Raw genomic sequence first — 24,320 nt, 5'->3', positions numbered from 1 at the left:
AAACAGGAGGGTTGGATTCCCCTAAAGTAGGAAACCCTACCCTGGATCTTCGTTAATATTGGAATCAAAACTATTTCCTTCAGAATTCTTCAATACAGTAGCTAACCCAAAGGTCAGCCCATCTTTCGGCAGTCACGTCTGGGCGGGCCTCTGGACTGATCTATGGTATTACAGGAACAAAAATTAGCAGGTAAGATCCAATTTTCCTTTCCTGAACATACCCAGATCAGTCCAGACCAGTGGGATGTACCAAAGCTACCCTACTGTGGGAGGGATCCTGAAAGACCTGCACTTAGAACTCATTCCCCGCGCTAAAAATAGCCCGGGCTCAGCACTCCATGGAGGAAGGAAGCAGTTAAAAATGACTGCAAACCTCCGATTTGACTGCCCAGGCCCTCAGGATGCCTGGGCAGTCAAATTGCAATATTGATGGGACAATATTAAAGAAATTGCAATGTTAACTACGTATTATAAACGAATTGTATATTAGGGAATGTTGCAATAGTGTTGTTAAAGTGCAATAAGTTTGTATTGAGGAATTCTGTGTTAAATATTGATGGTGGAAAATTGGGGTAATTAACAGAAGCAAAGTATGTGTATATTGTATACTAGGGAATGTGGCAATAGTATTGATAAAGTGCAATAAGTTTGTATTGTTAGTTTTTTAATAGTGTATTGATGTGTGAGTGAATGTGGTGTGTATGGATGATATAATTAGGTATGTGTTATGTTTTAAAGGTTTGTGAAATAAAAATTGAAGATAAAATTTAGTGAAATACACGGGTATATTTTTTGTAATACTTGTCAGTGTTAATACCTGTGGTAGACCCAGGATAATTTGATTAATATGCCTGCCCTGAGGCCAAAAATGCCCAGGGGATGCTTCCCCAACCAGAGGAGGCTCCAGGCACTAGGATGCTCCTCCTCTCCCCAACCAATCACTGCCTGAAACAGCAAGCCTCAGAGAAAAGCCCCTGCGGAGAATAAAACTGAATGCAAAAATCCTTTTTTTTTTCTCTTTTCAACTCTAACAAAAAAATCCCCACAGGGGTATTTTTCTTTAGGAGGCGCTGGAAGAGGGCTTCGGAGCGTGGAGGGAACCAGTCCCCTGGCTATCCAACTCCCCGGAATCCGTGGGCTCTACAGCTGGGGGTGTCCAACCCCCCATTCACCCTGCTCCACCCAAGGGATGGCCTGCGATCGGAGCCCCACACCTCGGGGAGCCCTGCTAACACTCAGTCCAGAGCTGCAGGATGCCCGACCATCTGCTGGAGACAAATACTGAGAAGCTGCAGGTGGCACTAGTGGTTTATATAGTAGTGCCTCAAAGTTTTTTTTCTCTGCCTCCATCTGCTGGTGGGAATACATAACCCACTGGTCTGGACTGATCTGGGTATGCTCACGAACACTATTTATGAGTTTGAGAAAAAGTGCTCAGACAAGGAGCTATCAGATGATGCTACCCATTTGTGTGACTGACTTTGTTCCTGCTTGTCCATGAAGAAATATTTTTGTACATGTCTACAGAGGTAAGTAGGTAATTACCAATTATGTATCTCACACTATAATCCAATTAGACAACTCAGTGTATCATCACCTGTAATTCAAGATGCCATTATTACAGGCACAGTTGCTCACAGAAAATGAAATTTAGAGAAGATCACATCTGTTTTCAGTCACCACCAGTGAGCATCCTCTCACAGGTTTCTCTAGACACTTCATTTTGAATGCACAAAGAACAAATATACAAACATTCATCAGAGTATTGTTTGATAAATATTTTGCACATCTACAGTTATACATTCGTCAACAAATTGGCACAATCCTACCCCCATCGCAGCAAATGTGTAAGTTTCACCCAAGTCAGAGAGAAACCCTATCTCTCAGTAAATTAGTCGATCAGATTCCATTTTGCTATTAGGTCAGAAAAACTACTACCCGTGTCACAGAATAAAATGAGCTGGCTGTGCTGCGAATACACACCACTGTCCAGCACTGTGGAAGAGGGTGGAGTAGACAAAACTCCGTTTACAGAAGAGAATGTATGGGAAAAGCTAGGAAAACAAAATGGACAAGGCCATGGGGCTGGATGAGACACATTCCAGGATACTGAGGGCGCTCAGAGATGTGATGGCAGGTCCACTGAAAGACCTGTTCAATAGATCCATGGAAAGGGAAGTGATGCCGTGAGTTTGGAGGAGAATGGTAGTGGGTCCTGCTTCACAAGAGTGGGAGCAAAGAGGAAGCTGGAAACTACAAGCCAGTTAGCCTCACCTTGGTGGTAGGAAAATTAATGGAGGTTCTGGTGAAGGAAAAGATAGTGAACTATCTACAATCCAGTGGGGTGCTCGACCTGAGGCAGCATGGATTCACCAGGGAAAGGTCCTGTCAGACAAATCTGATTGAGTTTTTTGATTGAGTGACTAGCGAATAGGATCAGAGAAGAGCACTCAATGTGATTTACTTGGATTTTAGTACAGCTTTTGATACAGTCCCATATAGAAGACTCAAACAAAATGGGAAGCTTGGGAGTGAGTGCCAACTGTGAAGAACGAACAGTGCTAAGTGGAGTGCAACAGGGATCGGTTTGGGACTGATTCTGTTCAATATCTTTGTAAGCAATATTGCAGAAGAGATAGAAAGTAAAGTCTATTTGTGGATTATACTAAGATCTGCAACAGAGTGGACACGCCTGAAGGAGTAGAGAAAATGAAAAGTGATTTAAAAAAGCTTGAAGACTGGTCGAGAATTTGGCATCTGGGATTCAATGCCAAGAAGTGCAGAGTCGTGCATCTAGTGTGTGATAATCCAAAAGAGCTGTATGGGATAGGTGGTGAAAGACTAATGCGCATGGACTGGGAAAGGGATCTTGGTGTGATAGTGTATGGTGATCTGAAGGCAGCACAAAAGTGACAAGGTGGTAGCTAAAGCCAGAAGAATGCTGGGCTGCATTGAGAGAGGAATAACCAGTAAGAAAAAAAAAGTGATAATGCCATGGTACATGTTATTGGTGAGGCCTCAGCTGGAGTACTACGTTCAGTACTGGTGCCTATATCTCAAAGGATAAAGACAGGATAAAAATTGTCCAAAGAGCAGCAACCAAAATGTGAGGTCAGCATTGGAAGACTTATGAAGAAAGGCTGAAGGATCTGAATATGTGTACCCTGAAAGAGCGGAGTGTAGGGAAGATACAGATCTTCAGATACCTGAAAGGTTTTAATGATGCATGATTGTCAAACCTTTTCCATTGGAAAGAAATCAATAGAACTAGGGGTCTTGAAATGAAAATACAGAGAGGATGAATCAGAACCAATGTCAGGAAATATTTCTTCATGGAGAGGACGTGAATGGCTGGAATGCCCTTCTGGAGGAGGAGAAGATGATGAAAACAGTGAAGGAATTAAAAGGGGCATAGGGATAAACACTGTGGATCCCTAAATGCTAGAGGATGGAAATGAAGAAAAGAGTATATGGGGTAACTTTATGATGCGGCAGCTGCTACCCTTAAGTAAGCCTTGATACTCTTACTGCAACTCCATCATTGCTCTCTGCTTCAACAGCAATAGGAAAAGGGGAATTAGATTCAGATAGCAACCGAGGGCCCCAACTTTTACAGTTTGGGGAACAAATAAGCATGGAGGTAACTTGCTGATACAGCTTTTACTACCCTTAACCAATAAGCCTAATACTTTTATGCATCTCCAACATTGCTCTGCTTCACAGCAAGGGTAAAGGGAAATTGGATTAAAAAAGCATCCGAGGGTCCTGACCTTTACAGTCTGGGAAACTGATAAGCATGGAGGTAACCTGCACAGCAGATAATGGCATAAGCTTGCTGGGCAGACTGGGTGGATTATTTGGTCCTTTTCTGCCGTCATTTCTACGTTTCTATTAGGGGGCAGGTTTATTTTTAGTCAGAATAAGGAGGTTGTTTCTCTGCAATGTTACCGAGTCTACAGTAGGAGTACAAATTAAACTATCTCCTAGCCCTCTGATGAGCAGCATATGTCAGCACAGTAGAAAGGATAGAAACTAGTCCCCAGGGCCTATTCTACCTACCACTTCAGACTGCAGCTTCGTGTGACGCTCTCTGTCTTCAACATACTTTCTCATCTCTCTGTTACGCTGTTGTTCGGCCTCTTTTGCTTGCGTTATGAGTACCATTTTTTCCTCCAACCATTTTTTTCTGTCACTGCTATATTTTTCTTCAAACTCCTATGAATTTAATTAACACATCAGACATTTTTATACAATATACAAATAAAGCTGGCATACTTTAGAACAATGTGTAAGATAAATCAAAAGCTAAATATATTGACTGAAGTTTAAAAATAAAGAGAACCTATTAGGATTGTCACCAAACTATGGCACCAGACTATTTTAGTCATCCTGAGTGACAAAAACATTTAGATTTTTAGACATGAAGCACAGTAACATTTAAGGAAAAAGTTTGTCACTTAAATAAGTTGCTTTGAAAATCTGTACTCATTCCTATAATAAAATTAGTGCCTTATATTACAACTGCCTTTACAGAATTGGTATCTCTAGGAACTCAATTTTCTTTGCTAGAAAGCTTATTTTTAAAATAAAAAATATACCACATTCTTGAGGCATGCCTGTCAGGGCAAAATTAATTCAAGATATTTTTGAGGAAAAGTGCTTCAAAGATTTTTTACATATATTTATGAACTACAGCTACTGTTTAAACATAATCGGAACCCCTTCAAATGCAACCTTACCCATGTAAGCAGCTCTAACACTGCCTTCATCAAAACCCAAAGTCCAAGGCACTGTCCCTAACATTGTTAGGAAAGACCTGAGAAGTGTGGCATCTTATGATAAAAAAAAATTCCTTTGTGATCAAAACCTGAGAAGTAAGAAACGAGCTCACAAGTAAAGCAAATCTTGATACAGAATAAGCACATTCATCTTTTAACTGAAAACCCAGCTATGGATAATATCTAGTCTTTGGCCTTATTAGCAAATTTTTCAGGTAATAAAACCAGAACTCTTCCATGGACTCAAATCTCTATGAAGGTAGCCATGATGCTGATGAAAAGAAACTTACAACAGATGTAAGGTAGAAAGGAAGCAACCTGTACTAGAAGTGATCCTCTCCTATCATAAATGCAGAAATTATTAACCTAAGATATACCATGCTGGGTCAGACCAAGGTCAATCTCCAAAAGTGGCCAGTTCAGGTCACAAGTACTTGGCAGACTGCTCACTTCTAGGCTTTCCTAAGTCTACCTTACTAAGGTGAAATAGGACAATTGGTTCTTACCTGCTAATTTTCCTTCCTGTAGTATCACAGATCAGTCCAGACTCCTGGGTTTGGCCTCCCCTCCAGCAGATGGAGACAGAGAAAGTTTCACTGCCACTGCCACTGGCAGACTGCAGGGTGCCTCCTGCAGTCCGCCAGTATTGATCTGTACCAAAGCCAAGATAGTAGAAAAAACAAATCACTAACCACTATCATTAACTCCCTGAACAAGCAGCGGGAATAGGCAAACCAGAACCAAGAGAAACCAGTCCTCATCAAACCAAAAAAGATAAAGGACTAACCAAAAACCCCGTGTCATTCTTCAGATTAACTAAAATGATAGATCGAGCGGACTCTCCACAACACCATTACCCAACCAGGCAGGACTCTAAACTGATCTGTGGTACTACAGGAACGAAAATTAGCAGGTAAGAACCAATTTTCCTTTCCCTGTATGTCCCCAGATCAGTCCAGACTCCTGGAATGTACCAAAGCTCCCCTAAACAGGGTGGGACCTTGAGAGTCCCACTCAAAGCACACTCACCAAAACCCATGACCTCTGGGGCCTGGACATGCAAACAATAATGCCTAGTGAAAGTGTGCAATGACTTCCAAGTAGCCGCCCTGCAAATCTCTTGCGGGGATACTTGCTGACATTAAACTCAGGACGCTGCTTGAGCATGAGTAGAATGAGCCCTCAAGCCCTCGGAACCGGATGCCCCTGACAAATATATATGGAGCCAATAAGCTTCCTTCAACCAGCATGCAATCGTGGCTTTGGATACTTTATGCCCCTTCATTGTACCATTCCACAGTACTAAAAGGTGATCTGATAAATGAAAGCTGTTAGCAACCTTAAGGTACCTTAAAGTGCACTTCACCTCCAAAAGCTGCAATTCTTTCGCATGAGGGGTTGTAGGCTCCAAGCTCGTGAAAGCAAGAAGCTCCACTGACTGATTAACATAAAATACCAAAATCACCTTTGGCAGAAAAGCTAGAACCGTCCGTAAGGAAACCAGAGTCAGAGATCCTTAAGAAATGTTACCTACACGAAAGAGCCTGAAGTTCCAAGATTCATCTAGCAGAACATATTGCCACCAAGAAACCACTTTCAGAGTGAGAACCTTTATGGTAGCCCTTCTAATATGCTCAAAGGGTGCCTCGCAGATACCCTTCAGGACTAAATTAAGACTTCAGGAGGAACAGCCCTTCTGAAACGGGGGGCGCAAATGCTTCGCCCCACGGAGGAAATGCACAACATCCAGATGGGCAGACAGTGCCACCCCATGCACCTTGCTGCAAAGACAGCTTACCGCCACCACTTTAACCTTGAGAGTTAAAGGACAAATCCTTCAAGAAACCCCTTTTGCAAGAAAGCAAGAATGTGTGCCACAGACCCGCATAGGAGCCACCTCTTGTTCCTTGCACCAATCCTCAAAGACTCTCCAGACTCTGACATACGCCAAGGAGGTGGAAGACTTTCTTGCCTGCAAATGATAGAGATAACCTCCTCTCTCAAGGGTTTCCCTCATAAGCCAAGCCATGAGACAGAAGTGTGCTGCCTGATCTGAAAATATGGGACCTTGATGTAGCAGGTTCGGAAGATGAGCAAGCCTCAGTGGGCTATCCATGGCTAGATTGACCAGATCCGTACAACACGGTATCAGAGGCCACTCTGGAGCCACCAAAATGACATCCTCCTGGTGAAGCTCCACCCGCCGAAGGATCTTGCCCACCAGCAGCAAAGGCGGAAACACATACAGTAGAATGTCTCACGGCCAAGGAAGGACCAAGGCGTCTACTCCCTCTGTGCTCTTCTGCGAGCGCCTTGGCATGCCTCTACATTGTCATCAAATCCATGTGAGGCTTGCACCACCTGTGACAAATGAGATCCATCGCCGCCTCCAACAGCTCCCATTTCCCCAGATCCAGCTGCCATCTGAGAAAATCTGCCTGCACACAGTCAATCCTGGCAACGTGAGAGGCCGCTATCCTCATGAGATGTTGTTGTGCCCAGTGAATTAGCTCCTGAGCCACCGCCCGAATCTTGGTACCACCTTGTCAGTTGATTTATGTCACCGTCGTCGCATTGTTAGACAAAATTCTGACTGAATGGCCATGCAAGGGTAGAAGGAATGCACCCAGTGCCAATCAGACCACACTCGACTCCAGGCCATTGATGGACCATGATGCTTCCTCCTTTGACCAGAGCCCTTGCACAGACTGATTCTGGCAGACTGCTACCCAGCCGGACAGACCGGCATCCGTAGTAACCACTAGCCATACCAGAACTTCCAAGCCCACACCTCAACACAAGTGATCCCAACTAAGCCACCAGTAGAGAGTGGACCTGGCTAACTCCATCAGCGGAAGCAGAAGATGAAACTATTCTGACAAAAGATCCCACCGGGAAAGTAACGCCACCTGCAAGGGTCTCATGTGGGTAAAAGCCCAAGGCACGAGCTCCAATGTGCATGCCATGGAACCGAGAACCTGCTAGTAATCCCAGACAGAGGAATTGGCTCACCAGCAAGCTGCAAACTTGCGACTGCAACATGACAATGCGTTCTTCTGTAAGGAACATCTTCCCTAACTTAATGTTGAAGCACACCCCCAAAAACTCCAATACCTGAGACGGGACGAGATGATTCTTGGACCAATTCGTAACACAACAGAGTGACCATAAGCGGTGAAGAACAAGATCCACTGCTTGCTTGCACATGGCCTGAGACTTCGCTTGAATAAGCCAGTCATCCAGATATGGGTGCACCTGAACTCTCTCCTTCCGGAGGGTGGCTACCACCACTACCAATCACCTTGGTGAAGGTCCCCGGAGCCGTCAACAGTCCGAAGGGCAGGGCACGAAATTGGAAATACCTTCCAAGGATCTGGAACCTCAGAAAACTCTGATGGTCGAACCGGATGCCTATGTGCAAATATGCCTCTGAGGTCCAGGGATGCCAAGAACTCCCCCTTGAACACCGCTGCAATGACTGATCAGAGAGTCTCCATATGAAAACCAGGAACCTTGAGGGCCCTGTTCACTTTCTTCAAATCCAAGATGGGGCAAAAAGTCCCGTCCATTTTTGGAACCACAAAATAGATGAGTAACAACCCTTTCCTTGGTCCTCCAGGGGTATGGGAACAATAGCTCTGAGCTGCTGCAGACGGTCTAGGGTCTCCTGCACCATCCGTCGTCTCTTCTCCACGGAGGTGCAAGGGGAAACCATGAACAGGACCCTTAGCTGACGAGCAAACTCTAAAGTGTAACCTTGTTCTATTGTACTTAAGACCCACTGGTCCATAATTAATTTTGGTCCACTCCTCAAAAAAAAAAAAAAAGAGCCAACTGATCCCCTATAAGCAGGACGAAAGAGTGGACCAGATTCGCTTCATTGGGATGATTTGGTTTCAGAGCCTCCCTGGCTAGAGCCGTCTCTATTCAGCTTCCTGCTTCGAAAGGATTGGTTCAAAGACTGCTGCCTACCTGAGGCCTGTCTCCGGGCGCTCCCTGAGGGCGGCCCTGCCGAAAACGCCTGTCCACTTGAAAATGTGAACACCCCAAAGAGGAGCCTTTGGCCCCTCTAGACTTGTCCTTGGGCAACTTATGAACCTTGTTCTCTCCCAGATGCTTAAACTCCTCCTCCAAGTCTTCTCCATACAGCAGCTTTCCCCTGAAAGGCAATGCACCCTACTGGGATTTGGATGAGACATCCGCGAACCAATTCCGCAAGCAAAGGAGTCTCCTGGCTGAGACTGTTGACATCATGGTCCTGGAGGACATCCTTATGAGACCATACAGCACACATCAACCCAATAAGCAACCATGGCCTCCATTCACTCCGCTTGCTTTGCCTCCTGGGAGGACAAGGATCTGTCGCAGCCTGCAATTGCTACACCTAGCACAGCACAAAGCATGAAACTACTGCTTACCGCAGCACACATACCAAGCACAGACACCTAAAAAATCATGTAGATAAAGGCGAACCGGTAGATGTAGGGTATTTGGATTTTCAGAAGGCATTTGACAAAGTTCCTCATGAGAGGCTTCTAGGAAAAGTAAAAAGTCATGGGATAGGTGGCGATGTCCTTTCGTGGATTACAAACTGGTTAAAAGACAAGAAACAGAGTAGGATTAAAGGGACAATTTTCTCAGTGGAGGGGAATGGGCAGTGGCGTGCCTCAGGGATCTGTACTGGGACCCTTGCTTTTCAATATATTTATAAATGATCTGAAAAGGAATACGAGTGAGGTAATCAAATTTTCAGATACAAAATTATTCAACGTAGTTAAATCACAAGAAGATTGTGATAGATTGCAGGAAGACCTTGTGAGACTGGAAAATTGGGCATCCAAATGGCAGATGAAGTTTAATGTGGATAAGTGCAAGGTGATGCATATAGGGCAAAATAAACCATGCTATAGTTACAAGGTGTAAGGTTCCATATTAGGAGCTACCACCCAAGAAAGAGATCTGGGCGTCATAGTGGATAACACATTGAAGTCGTCGGTTCAGTGTGCTGCGGCAGTCAAAAAAGCAAACAGAATGCTGGGAATTATTAGAAAGGGAATGGAGAATAAAACTGAAAATGTCATAATGCCATTGTATCACTCCATGGTGAGACCGTACCTTGAATACTATGTACAATTCTGGTCGCTATATCTCAAAAAAGATATAGTTGCAATGGAGAACATACAGAAGGGCGAGCAAAATGATAAAGGGATGGAACAGCATCCCTATGAAAAAAGACTAAAGAGGTCAGGACTTTTCAGCTTGGAGACAAGATGGCTGAGGGGGGATATGATAAGAGGTATTTAAAATCATGAGAGGTCTAGAACGGGTAAATGTGAATCGGTTATTTACTCTTTCGGCTAATACAAGGACTAGATGTTAGCATGTAGCATTTTAAAACTAATCGAAGAAAATTCTTTCACTCAATGTACAATTAAACTCTGGAATTTGTTGCCAGGTGATGTGGTTAGTGCAGTTAGTGTAGCTGGGTTTAAAAAAGGATTAGATAAGTTCTTGAAGAAGTCCATTACCTGCTATTAAGTTGACTTAGAAAATAGCCACTGCTATTACTAGCATCAGTAGCATGGGATAGGCTTAGATTTTGGATACTTGCCAAGTTCTTATGGCCTGGATTGGCCACTGTTGGAAACAGGATGGGCTTGATGGACCCTTGGTCTGATCCAGTAGGGCCTGTTCTTAGGTTCGCAAAACAGGCAGTGTAAACAGCACACACATATATTGAATATATAACAGAGGAATAATGTGTCAATATAGCTGGTCAATATAGCTCTGTACAATAGATTTTTAATAAGTGCATACAAACACAGATGTGGTAGAAAATATATTCTTAAATATACATTCACAAAGATATAATACACAAATATAAGTCAACTTCTGTTTATTATATCTTTGTGAATGTATATTTAAGAATATATTTTCTACCACATCTGTGTTTGTATGCACTTATTAAAAATCTATTGTTCAGAGCTATATTGTTCAGTATAATGATTGCCACACAATGTTCATAGGTTCTTCAGATGAACTTCCAGCTTCCTATCCTGGAGATCCTTCAAAGCTGCGGCCCCGGCTACCGGGATAGTCATTTTCTTAATCACAGCTGACACATCAAGGCATCTACCTTTGGGACTCACAACAAATCCAGCATGTCCTCGGGTAAAGAAAATAACTTTTCCATAGCACTGCCAACCTTCAAACCAGTCTCTGGAGTCTCCCACTCCCAGACAACCAGCTTCCTGACTGATTTATGAAAAGGAAAACACTTTGCTAGACCTCTCAAGCCATCTATGACTGGGTCCACCTTTCGTGATCGGATTCTTCCTGGGGAATCTTGATGCCCAACTCATTCCGGACACAGGGATTCAGAGGACCCAACTCCTCCCCATGGAACAAATGCACCACCTTGGGATCGTTCCCTTCAACTGGTGGGCCGTCTCCCTTACTATCCTCCAAATTCTGCCCCCCCCCCCCCCCGGGGGAAGGAAGCATACCAGGAGGAGACGAATCCGATGGGAAGCCGTCAGAAGCATCCAAAAGATCGTCCACCGTGGACCTCCGGACAGGGGGGCCCCTAAGGGCTTGCCAAACCCTGGTGTACCCCATGCCTCCTAAGACATTAGATCTCTTGTGGGGCTGAGGACCCAATCTATAAACAAGCTTGGACCCAATCCATAAACAAGCTTGGACCCCCCCCCCCCCCCCCCCCAGCCTTCAGGGCCAAATAAGACCTGTAAATCAACAGCACAAAATCTGGGGAGAAGTCAGAAAAATCCTCAGAATCCTCCCCAGGAGGTTTTCCTCCCCATCCGGAAAACCCCCTCTGGCCCCTGGGCCTCCGAACGGCTGGAGACAGAGGAGGAGGGGCCATCCTCCTCCCCCATCCTCCACCGTGCTGCAGTTCCAAAACCCCCCCCCCCAAGGGTATCTCCATACTGCCCTCTCCCCCAGAGAGGCAGTGGGAGGAGGGACCATCTCGGGAGAGCTATGATTGCGGCTCTCCACAAGCCTTACATGTGGTGCTGCACTGCATGGCCCCTTAGCAAAACAGCCCACGGGAGTCCTTTGCCAGGAGTTAACAGAAAAGAAACAAGCGCTGAGTCAGAAAATACAAAAAAGCCTTCCCCAAGCGTAGCTGACACCTGATCAGACAAAAATCAAGATATAAAACAAGCTAACCTCGCTAACTCTAGCCTCTTCCTCTTTACATTTTTTTTTTAACTGTAAACTGTACTGAAGAAAAAGCAAAAAACAAAGAAGCACTTCCCTGCACAGAAGGCAGCAGCAGGCTCAGCAGACCCTTCAGGAGGAGAGGGAACTGGCTCCACCAGTTTTCAACCTCCGGTGACTAGGAAACAAGCAAAGTTCAGGGTTCCCAACCCCCTGCTCGACCGTCCTACAACCAGGAAGTATGGCCCCACTAGGACCTACCAACCGCCTGGGAGGGAACCTGTCTCACCAAAATCTTTTTTTTTTTTTTTAAACAGGCACAGACTGCAAGCTTTGCACCTCTACCATCTCCTGGAGACTGAGAAATACTGGAGGACTGCAGGAGGCACCCTAGGTATAGGGCCTGCTGGAGGGAAGGCAAAACCCAGGAGTCTGGACTGATCTGAGTTCGTACAGGAATTAAACTTACCTGTTAATTTCCTATCTTTTAGTCCTGCTAGACCAGTCCTAACAATTAGGTTATGTCCACTCTGCCAGCAGAGAAAAATAGATCAAAGCTGATTTCACTCCCTTTATAGTGGTCTGGTGCTGCCTTCACCTCTTCTGGATCCTACAACAAAGCTAAGACAACCAAAGGCATTTGCTTTGGTTTACAAATCACTACCACAAACAAAACCTGATGGCAGCTAAGAAACCTCACTCCATGAATCCAAGAATTGAATAATCCCTATGCCAAGGTCATGATATAGGCCAAGGTCATGAGTAGGCCAACTATCTTCAAAGTGGGCAACAATGTACTCGCTGCTAGTTTTCTGAACTTTAGACAGAGCCCTTGATCATTGTGGCTTCCATGGGTGGGTTCTAGATTATCTCTGGCAGGAATAAATGAAAAGAAATTAACAGGTAATTTTAAATTTCACCTTTCTTATCCATGCCAGAGCAGTCTAAACAATTGAGATGTACCAAAACTCCACCCATTCCAGGTGAGAGGACGTCACATTAGCTCTCAGGATTCCTGCGTTCAAAGCAAAGCCTTTCTCAGCCTGCACATCCAACACTGAGGTCCTTAAGGCAGAGATGCAAGAGACAAGGGTGCTGGCCTTGCCAATATTCTCTGGAAAGACAGGTTCTGATTCTACCAAGTCCTCCTGCACCCTCATCTAAGGGGCTTAATAGTCTGTGTCCTGCAAACTCTTGCTGGAGCAGGCCAAACACTCATCTACTTGATTCTTCTTGAAATCAATGCCTTAGAAATCACTGTGGTTTAATAGGACACAAAAGATCTATCCAGAAAAAAACTGGTCACTTACAAACATCTCAAAGATGACTTGCAGACTTGAAAAAGGCTATACCTGCCCTGGTCTACATCGCTCTACTTTCTTACAGTCATAAGTGAGAAAAGTATAATTTTGACAGATGTGAAACACTATCCTTAGAAGGGGGATAGTATTGGGCTCAGAGATATCTTTCCTGTTAACAAGACTCAAAGATATGCCCTATGAGACTTAAGAATGGAAGCTAGATCCCTTCAAAACTAAACTCAGGTTCTAAGTTGAACAGACCTTCCATAGAGGAAGACTTACATTCTTGACTTCCTAGAAGAGAATATCCCATCTGAGAGAGTAGTGTGAGAGCTTGAACAACTGTCTCTTTCAGCAAGCCAGAGTAGATGTTTGCCCTCTGTGAGATTTACAAGTTATGCCTTCATCCCAGTCTCCTCTGGCACAACAAGATTGAATAAATGGTCACTGAAAGAAAATATTGCCTCCTGTAAACTGAACTCTCAGAGACTCCAAATTCTAAATCCAAACCATTAATGGTCCTCTTCTATGTCACTGAAGGCTAACCCCTGACACTAAGTATCCTCATTATGCTGCTTGGTGCTCTCAAAAGCCAAGGTTGTAAACCCTAGATTATTCCTTCCATTCTCTTTTACAACCTAGAAGAATCCTCTTGCACTTTCAGAACTTGGTCTAGGGAATGTCTAGGCTCCTGGTGGGGAGACACATATAAGACCGGAAATAGGTCATGGTTCTAACAAGGATATCCAAACCCCTAGGCTGCTTCTTTCCTATTTTGACTAAAGAAATTGCTCCACTTGGAGCTTCTCCAGGCTAACATGAAATCCACTTGTGCTGGTGCCCCATTAGACAGGCACAGGCCACTTCTGCCAGTCCTTATACTCTGAAGTCTCAAGATTGTCAACAATACTTTTGTCTATACGATGACTGTATTGGCCATGTGAGCTGCCGCTGCTAGGTACTGCAGGAGTACTCCATCCCAAACCAAACCTGACTCACCTTGTTACCTGAGGGCTACTAGATTCCCTCAGCTTGTTCACATCAGCTAATGGCATTACCCAGACTGCCACAAGCCAGGTTGACTTCTGAAGTCAAGATTTCTGGAGCACCAGACAGTTAATTCTGGCCCTTGACCCAATTACTCTTCACTAGGACTCTTGCTCCACTGCAACTGATCTGGATCATAATTCCCCTCCTATCCTATAATACTCATGCCAACAGTACAAAATCATGAAGGAGACTGCATATTCATTCCTTGCAGACTCCATCTGCTGGAAGGGGGACATAACCCACAGTCTGGACTGATCCTGGTACGTACAGGGAACCTATAATACTCATGCCTACAGTACAAAATCATGAAGGAGACTGCATATGCATTCCCTGCAGGAGACAACTATGAAAAGCCACCTCCTCAGGCTCTTTTCTAAACTCCCAAGAGACAAGGAAAGAAGCCTTTGATTGACCACTAATCGATCAACATTAAGCTTCGTGACACTGTACATCACTCTCAGAGGAGTGAGAATTTAGGGAGATATGCGAATCTGCTCCTAAGGTGCAACCTTCAGGTCCCTTGACCTGGAGCCTAGGAAGTGCAGATTAAGCCATGCTCAGGTGGACATGGAAATAGTAGATCTGGGTACCAGGAGCAAGGCCTTCTTCCCTTGAAGTTTAAGGACATAAGAGACCACTTTCTTCTCTGGATATGAGAGGGCTTCTTTATATACCAAAGAATGGGAAGAACTAATTGCTGTTTGGGATAATCATCAGTCAGCCTAGGGCTTCGATACCTGCATAACTAGTTGCAGTTGAATGGCTTTCCTGCTCTGACTCGGCCTGAAGAGTCAGATGTCTGACTAAAGGAGGAACCAGAGTGTCTGCCTGCATAGGGAGATCTTTACAATGCCTTGCCCAGTAGGTATCTGGGTTAGCACAAGGAGGCAACCTTATAGTTGTTGGCAATAGATCCAGGATAATGCATGTGAGAAATATCGGATAGTAATCCCTAGAAGAGATAATGGGGAATGCCTCTCTCTGTGTATCCATGTGGGGAACTGCCTAAGAGGAGGTCATTTTGCATAGAGACTCAGTGAATAGGATAACTAGATCCTTTATGGGAGACCTGAAATAAATAGTACTATGTGCCCATAACCTTTTTCAAAGGAAACAGAGCACTCCAAAACATGTGGCTGACCAAACCAACCTAAATACTATCACCCTCAATGTCTTCACTGAGGTCAACAAGGAAATCCCCTTGAGTGGCATCCAACCACCCAGAATAGAATTCTCCAAGTCATTGTGAGGGAGCATGTCAAATACACAGCAGCTGAAGCCATAGTCATGAAATACATCCCTAAAGAAGGGGGAGTGTTTCCTGAGCAGACTGCTTGTAGCCTTTGAACAGCCCTGACAGGACTGATATTGAGGAGCTGAAAAGGCTTCTGATAAGCACCCTTAGCCGGCCTCTAAGCTTCCAGGACCACTCCAAAGGACAGGTAATCTCTTAAGAAAAGGTAAAACTGTAGAAAAAGTTGAGATTGCAGTGGCCATTACTCTGTAGAGACTCCAGAGAAGAACACTAAAGCCCCATCCTGAACTAGCCTGGGCCAAGTCACAAGGGGTTTCGACTGAAGTTGCTCCTAGCACTTGCCTCCAATGTACAAGACTGACCAGCTGCGGATCCATCCAGGAGCTGCAGGTTTGAGACTTTCTCCATCAGCATACTGATACCTGTGGAGAAGGTCACTATGGCCACTGACAGATATTGGACCCAATGTAGGAGGACTCAAGTCAAACTCATTTCACATAGCTACCCAGGAAGAGAGTATGGAAAAAAGATCTTAGCCTCTATCATGGGGGACCACGAATGTGTTTCCATCCACCAATTTGGTCTCAGATGAAGAAAAGCCCTCCCAGGTGATCAAACATTATATCATTCTCTTCCTTTGGAAAGGAATATAGATTCCTCACCATCTTGGCTGCCTTAAGGTTGGTACCAGGTATCTCATATTGAGGAGATGCCATCTCCAAAAGTCAGAAGTAGAAGAAAAGTATTGGATAGGGGTGCCTAAGAGCACTCAGGAATAAGGAATCACCCCTACAAATTACTGCTTCTCATCGCTCCAATCAAGAGCTGCAGGAGGTCATGCTCCAGAATTAAAATGCACCAGCTTCTCTCTCCCTGAACAGCTTCCTCATTGAGGCATTACCCCCTTGTGAGGAGGCAATCGCAGCCTGTCCAAAGGATTACCTCTCCCCTCCTCCTCTTGCCCAGCCAATTCCCTATGACTGTCCCTAGCTAGTGGCATGCTCTAGCACCCCAAATGTTGCTAAAGATAAGCTAAAGTACTTCCATGCAGGACTAGGGCTAGGAAAGTCAAGAAGCAGGCCAAATGTTCTGCCCAGCAGGACCACCACCCTGGAATATATATATATATATATTTATTTTTTTTTTTACTGTTTCTGCAAGCTGCTTCCTCCTTTGCTCAGCTATCAGAGGAGCTATCAGAAGAAAGAAGCTGCAATAAGCATGTGAGGTTGCCTTCTGAAATAAATAAATGTGCAGCCTCTTCTGTGCCTGCAGGAAAATATGCAGCCCCTCTCCCCCGGAAACGTCCATGTTTGACTGTTGAAGCAAAAAGGGAAGTAAAGAGTCTGGTATGCTTAATTTTTTTTGGCATGAAGAAACAAAATGTCTGTTGATCCAGCCAAAATAGGAGTGCCAACAAGGGCCTGTGCCATGTGCACTACAGTGCTGCCTTCCACCAGGACTCAATGTGGGAACTCATCCAATTTTGCACTTTGCAGTGTGCTGACCCACTGTAGTTCGCGCTCTCCCATCTGGTGCCTGCCTACTGAGATGCCAGGCAGAATGCACCTGCTGACACGCTGACCCATTACCATTTACCGATGGCATTGTGCCTCTCTTTAAAGCCTGCTACTCTGGCTGTTTGAGACATGCCCTTTATAAGGCTATGAGTGGTTGTATGAGAATATTTTCTGATGTTATAGATTTTAGTATATTTTTGTATAAATTAGACAAGAGTTTCTTTGTAGAGTTGTATAATTTGTGATATTGGATATAAAATGTATATTTCTTAATATAAGTAATGTCAAATCATTGATGCTTTTTCAAATATAAAATGTTTGCAATAAAAACAGTAAAAGCCACTATTTAAAAGTTCATTATAAAAATGATAAATTTAATGCTGAGCTATCCTGTTTGGAATTTAATTGTATGCTTTACAAAATTGCTAATTGACTCATTTTCAAGATTTTCCTCTTAACTGGATACGGAGGGGAGTATCTAAAAGAAAGAGCCTGGGGTGGGTGGGAGATGGGGGCGGGGAGGAGGGAAGTGAGTGGAAATCAAACTAGTGACTAGTTGCCCAGGAACCAGTAATCTTTCTTTTTCAGATCAAGTAAGTGACCTTTGCAAACTCACAATTTTAATACTTACAAAGCAAATTTTAACGTCTACAACCTTAAAAAAAAAATCAAAGCTCAAAGTCCAATTTCTAAAACTTGCAAACAATTACTAGCCTTAAAAACTCTCAAACACAGCCAGCAAACGTTTAACCCTTTAAGGTGGTAAAATTACTGCTTACCTGATAATTTCCTTTCCTTTAGAACAGGCAGATCAGTCCCCACTAGTGGTTATGCACTCCAGCCAGCAGATGGAGATCACTAACTCACTGTCACTCATAGTCCTGCACAGACATCAGCTTGCCAGTATTTTCTTCAAAAGCCAACTGTAGACATGTGTACAAGCACTTTTTTTTTTTTTTTTTTTTTAAACAGAAGCAATGGACTCAACATGAACACCAATACAACATAGGGAACATAAGAGAGGACTATTCCAAACATGGAATCCACTTTACCAGGCTCTCTGCTGATCAAGACACTTATCTGAGATCCTTGCACGGATTCTACAAATACACTTGACAAGAATCCTATAAGTAAGAACAAGCTTAATCGCTACAAGGCAGCCCAGAGGGGGGATGGTGGACTGGCCTGCCTGTCCTAGAGAAAAGGAAATTAAACACAAACAGAAATGTTGGCAGAAAAGAACCAAATGGTTCATCCAGTCTGCCCAGAAAGCTTATGGTAGTATCTGCCATGCAAGTTATTCCCATGCTTATAGTTTCCCAGACCGTAAAAGTCAGGGCCCTTGTTTATTGCTGTTTGAATCCAATTCCCCGTTATGCCTTGCCATTGAAGCAAAGAGCAATGTTGGAGTTGCATCAACGTAGTCAACTTAATGGTTAAGGGTAGTAACCGCTGCATCAGCAAGTTACCCCCATGCACTCTTCATTTCCATCCTTTAGCTTTTAGAGATCCACAGTATTTATCCTGTGCCCCTTTGAATTCTCTCACTGTTTTGGTTTTCACAACCCTCTCCGTGAAGAAATATTTCTGAATCATCAGGTAAGAAATAATTTCACCTTCCTCTTCAGCCAGGCAGGCCAATCCACACTAGTGGGATTTACCAAATCTACTCCTCAGAAAGGTGGGAGGCTGTCTGCTCTCCCAGTAGCATTGCTCTAGCAAAGGATGCATCCTCCCTTGCCGCAAATATCCAGCTGATAATGCCTGGCAAACATATACAACTCTGCCCCGGATGCTGCCTGCGCCCAGATCCAATGTACCCTAACTTGTTTCAGTAAAGGCTTTACCGCATCTACAAAAGCCACTGCCACAACCTCCTTAATCCAACAAGCCACTGTAGTGCAAGAAGCCACCTCTACCTTAATGCCACCATGAAGAAAAATTTGATCAGACTTGTGAAATTCATTGATAACTAAGATATTGCAACAAATGCCACCGCACATCCGAAGGGGGTAATATCTGGAATTCCTGCTTATCCAAATCCCTAAGCATGGCAGCAAAACAAATGGATTCAAGGGAAAATCTGAAACCATCTTTCGTAAAAAGGAAAGCACAGTCCTTATCTATACCCTTGCCAGAGTATTGACCAAAAACTCTCTACAAGCCAAGGCCTGAAATTCCAAAATCTGCCTCAAACAAATAGCAACTAAAAATACTGTCTTCAGAGTCAACAAATGTAAGGAAAATGAAGCAGGCAAAAATGGGATCTGCCAAAAAGGAAAGGATTAGATTCAAATCGAAAAGGGGGGGGGGGGGGGGCTGGTAAACGCAACAAAAACCTAATGTGCTTTACACCTCTCAAAAACAGACATTTGGATGCGAAGACAAAGGTCTCCCCCTGCATGCAACCTTTATAACATGCTAACACTTCCACTTGCACCTTCAGCATATGCAGGGCCAATCACTCACTCAAACCTTCCTGCAAAAAAATCTAGGATTAAGGGAATGGACCCTGGGGAGGAAAGACAAGAGTGATCCTAGCACCAATACTCAAAAATCAGCCAGATATGAAATGTAGGCCAATGAAGTAGAAAACTTGCATGTTCGCAACAGAGTATTCACTACTGCCACGGAATAACCGTACTTCAAGAGTCAAGCTCTCTGGAGGGCCAAACTGTAAAACAAAACTGATCCGGATTGTCACAGAGGATCAGACCATGCCATAAAACACACTCCCCCCCCCCCCCCCCCCCCGCGTAGAGGCAGCTTCAGCAGCTCCTCTACAAGAAGAGGAAGATCTGTGTAACATGGCCTATGCAGCCAATCTAGGGAGACTAACAGCATTAAGCCTGGATGTTGCACTATCTTCTGAAGCAACCTACCGATCATGGACCATGGCGGAAACAGAGTAACTTGCTCTTCTGCCAAGACTGAACTAGCACATCTCCCTGAGTGCTCAAATGTCTCTTTTCTGACAAAGTGTTCCACTTTCGCATTCTTCTAGCTTGCCATCTGATGCAGGAAAGGCCATCTCCACCGATCCACGATGAGGTGAAAGACCTCTGGAGCCAACGCCCATTCTCCTGGTCCAATGTGCAATGAGAGATAATCCACATGAAAGAGGGAGACAGCCTGAACCCGAACAATGGGCCCTAGGCAGGAAGAGTTGGGTTTACAGCTGAAAGATTTCAAAGGGCAGATTGGCCAAAGCTACTGTCATGTCAGCCATCCTCGTCCAAACAGTAGTGAGCAACGAACGTGTGGCAAGAACTCCACATTGCAGCCTTGCAGATTTTGGCAAGCAAACAGCTCGCAAGTGAGCTACCGAAGCCGCCATGGCTCTCAGAGTGAGCCTTGACACGGCCTCCAAGCTGAAGGCCTACCTGCGCATAGCAGAAGGAAATAAAATCTGCCAGCCAGTTTGACAATTTGCTTGGTCACCGCAACTCCCAATCTGTTCTTATAGAAAGATATGAAGAGCTGCGTGGAATGCCAGTGGGCCACTGTGCACGTGAGACAGAAAGCTAAGGCCCTCTTGCAATCCAGACTGTGCAGAGCCTGTTCGTCCTGGTGTGCATGAGGCCACAGAAAGAAGGTGGGCAGAATAACTGACTGATTTGAGATGAAAATCAGTCACCACCTTACACAGGAACTTGGGGTGAGTACGCAGGACCACCCTATCATGAAAGAATTTTGTGTAGGGTGGATATGTCACCAACAGCTGAAGCTCACTAACCCTGAGCACCAAAGTGACCGCAACCAGGAAAAGAATTTTCCAAGTCATGTACCTCAGATAGCAGAAGTGCAGAGACTCGAAAGGATTATGTATGAGCCGAGCCAATACAACATTAAGGTCCCATGACACAATGGGGGGCCGCAGGGGAGGCTTCAGCTGAAGCAAACCACGCATAAACCACCCCACTATAGGCTGTAGAGACAGGCGTACAGCTCACTCCTTGGTGTTAAGCACTGATGGTATTCGGGTGTATTCTGACTGAGTTGGTCTTTAAGCCAGCCTCCGAAAGGTGCCATAAATAGTCTAGCACCTTTAGAGTGGAGCAGGCACACGGATCCAAACTGTGACTTGCACACCAGATAGAAAAACTCTTCCACTTCAGTCTAAGACTTTTTGGTAGAAGGCTTCCTGGAAGCTACCAGTACCCGAGACACATTGTCACAGGGGCCCAGGAGCCGCAGAACTAGCCTTTCAACATCCAGGCCCATCAAGGCTAACACCCTGAGGCTTGGTTGGCGTAGCATGCCCTGATCCTGTGTGATCAGGTCGGCCAACAAGGGGCCATGAGAATCATGGTCCCCTTATCCTGCTGGAGCTTCAGGAGAGTCCTTGTCACCAGCAGAAGTGGATGATACGCATACAGAAGGCCCTTGCCCCAATGGCGGGCAAAGGCGTCTGAGGCTGGTGTTCCATATAAACAGGGAGAAATAACTCACTTTCCTGTTGGCAAGGGGAGGCAAAGATGTCCATGTCCGGGGTCCCCAACAGGCAGAAGATGCGATCCGCCACTACTGGATTCAAGGACCATGGCGTGTGGCCGGAATATCCGACTTAGGCGGTCTGCCACCACATTCTCTGACCTGGATAGGTACATGGCTCAGAGGAGCATGCCTCATGACAGAGCCCAGGATCAAATGTGCACTACCTCCTGACAGGAAGAACGACCCAGTGCCTCCCTGTTTGTTGATGGACCCACATTGCCACCTGTCTGGATGAGGACCGAATAGCAGATTGCTCCCAGCTCCAGGAAGTTTATCTGAAACTGAGAATCGAGCCATCCATCAACCTTGCGAATGGAGGTTGTCCACATGAGCACCCCAACCCAGAGTTGATTCGACTGTGGTAAGTACAACCTGAGACAGGGGAGCCTGGAAAGGCTCCCCTGCTCCAGATTGGAAAGATCTTCCCATCAAGACAAGGAGATCTGAAGAGGCTGCGTAATGCAGATGTGCGCAAGGCGGTCCTCGGTGGCCTGCTGCCACTGTGAATGCAGTGTCCATTGCGCATGCATGCCAGGAAGCAACATGGACAGACACAGCCATGTGGCTAAGAAGACAAAGCAAAAGGCGGGGCAGACCCCTCCCGGCTTTGGCAGATCAAACTCGCAACGACAGGGCAAGCGCCCAATCATGGGGTAGGAACGCTCTGACTTGAGCAGAGTCTAGATGGGCCCCAATGAAGGCCAGCTGTAGCGACGGGCTGAGGTGGGACTTTGGGTAATTGATGACAAACCTGAGGGACTAGCACCTGAATGGTCAACTTCAGAGAGCAAAGTGCCCCCTCCTGGATGGTGCTCTTGACCAGCCAGTCATCCAAGTAGGGGAACACATACACTCTTACTACTACCAGGCACTTGAACCATGAGGTCGATGCAAGTCCAAACAGTAACACCCTGTACTGGAAGTGTTCTTTGCCCATGGCATGTCAAATATACTTCCGGTAACCAGGAAAGATCTCGTTGTGGACATAGGCATCTTTCAGATCGAGGGTGCCCAAAGAGACCATTGTTCAAAGCTCTCAGGTCTAGAATAGGGGCATCCCCCCTGTTCTCTTTGGTATCATGAAATACCGAGATTAGAACCCTCGGCTCCACTGGGATTCAACCACTCCAGATACTCAAAGGGCGGAGAGCTCTGTCGAGTACCTCCTGATGAGGGGCAGACCCCAAGATTGACACGGGGGGAGTCCACAGGGAAGTCCCTGAAGCTCAGCTAGTACCCTTGGTGAATGGAGAGGACTCATTGATCAGAGGTCATGTGGGGCCAGCGGTTTGCAAAGATAGGCAGCTTGCGCCCTACTGGAGGGCAGGACGTCGAGGGTACAGCTGTTTGGCTTATGCTCCCCCGCCGCCAGTCAAAACCTCATAGCAGGGCTCTCCTGCAGAGCTGGCTGAGGCCTGGGGGTTTGTTGCTGCCGAGAGCAGGCCCAGGAGCTGGTGCATGGCATGTGTGCCCGTGAGGCAGGATGATAATACTTCCTCTGGTGATAGGACTTCCTAGAGCCCTGGCGCGAAGATGGCGCGATAAGCCCTTAACACATGCGAAAACGCCTTATCGCATTTTGATAAATGACCCCTTCAGATTGTAAGCCCTCTGGGGATAGGGAATAGGGAAATACCTACAGTACCTGAATGTAAACCGATGCGATATGTCAGACTGAATGTCGGTACATAAAAATAAATAAATAAATACATTTCGTTCCGTTAGTACCACGTACAGTCCAGACTCCTGGGTTGTGTCTCCCCTCCAGCAGATGGAGACAGAGAAAGTTTGACGGACTCTGCCTTATATGCCAGGGTGCCACCCACAGTCTGTCAGTATTACGCAGTATCAAAGCAGAATGGATCAAAACCAAACTAACTATATATAGGAACTATAAAGTCGAACAGGATCACTAACCCCTACTGTGAACCAAACCCTTTATTTAGGGTAAAGAAGATTGATCTGCAGACCAATAAGTAAACAAAAGAGGGGACTCTCTATTACCTCTATGCGCCAAGCGGGCGGGACTCTGGACTGATCCGTGGTACTACAGGAACGAAAATTATCAGGTAAGAACCAATTTTCTTTTCCCTGTACGTACCCAGATCAGTCCAGACTCCTGGGATGTACCACAGCTTTTCTTACCTGGGATGGGATCCGGAGAGGCCCGCTCTGGGCACACATCCTCCAAATCCTCCCGCAGCTGGGTCCTGGACATCCAGCCTGTAATGCCTCACAAAGGTATGTAAGGAGTTCCAAGTAGCTGCTCTGCAAATCTCCTGTGGCGAAACCTGTTGACATTCCGCCCAGGAAGCCACTTGCGAACGGGTAGAATGAGGCAAGGGCTTACCATGTAGCAAATATGCAGAATTTATAGCTTCTTTCAGCCATTGGGCTATCGTGGTCTTAGATGTCATATTACCCCTTTTTGGGCCACTCCAGAATACAAAGAGATGATACGAGGCCCGAAAACTGTCAGTAACTTCCAAATAAAGTAGCAAAGCTCTGCGAACATCCAACTTCCTTAACTCCGTATAAAGGGGATCTGACCAGTTCAGATCCGAAAAAGACGGAAGCTCCACTGATTGGTTCATGTGAAATGAGGAAACTACCTTTGGAAGGAAGGAAGGAAGACCTGTTCGCAAGAATACTCCAGAATCAGAGACCCTTAAAGAAAGGCTCCCTGCAAGATAATGCCTGAAGCTCGGACACTCTACAAGCTGAAGAAATTGCCACC

The 24,320-nt window shown here is 45.4% G+C and overlaps 1 protein-coding gene across 1 annotated transcript in view; it reads right to left on the bottom strand.

Annotated features, from left to right (window-relative positions):
* Positions 1-24,320, bottom strand: part of KIF20B (kinesin family member 20B) — a 401,219-nt gene that overhangs the window by 47,690 nt on the left and 329,209 nt on the right. Inside the window, exon 28 of the mRNA XM_029610715.1 lies at positions 4,060-4,215. Coding sequence (XP_029466575.1) covers positions 4,060-4,215 — 156 coding nt within the window. The remainder of the gene's footprint in view (positions 1-4,059; positions 4,216-24,320) is intronic.

This window comes from Rhinatrema bivittatum, chromosome 7 (assembly GCF_901001135.1).
Source record: "Rhinatrema bivittatum chromosome 7, aRhiBiv1.1, whole genome shotgun sequence".
NCBI classification, from domain to species: Eukaryota; Metazoa; Chordata; class Amphibia; order Gymnophiona; family Rhinatrematidae; genus Rhinatrema; species Rhinatrema bivittatum.
This window is presented reverse-complemented; position numbering and strand designations above follow the sequence as displayed.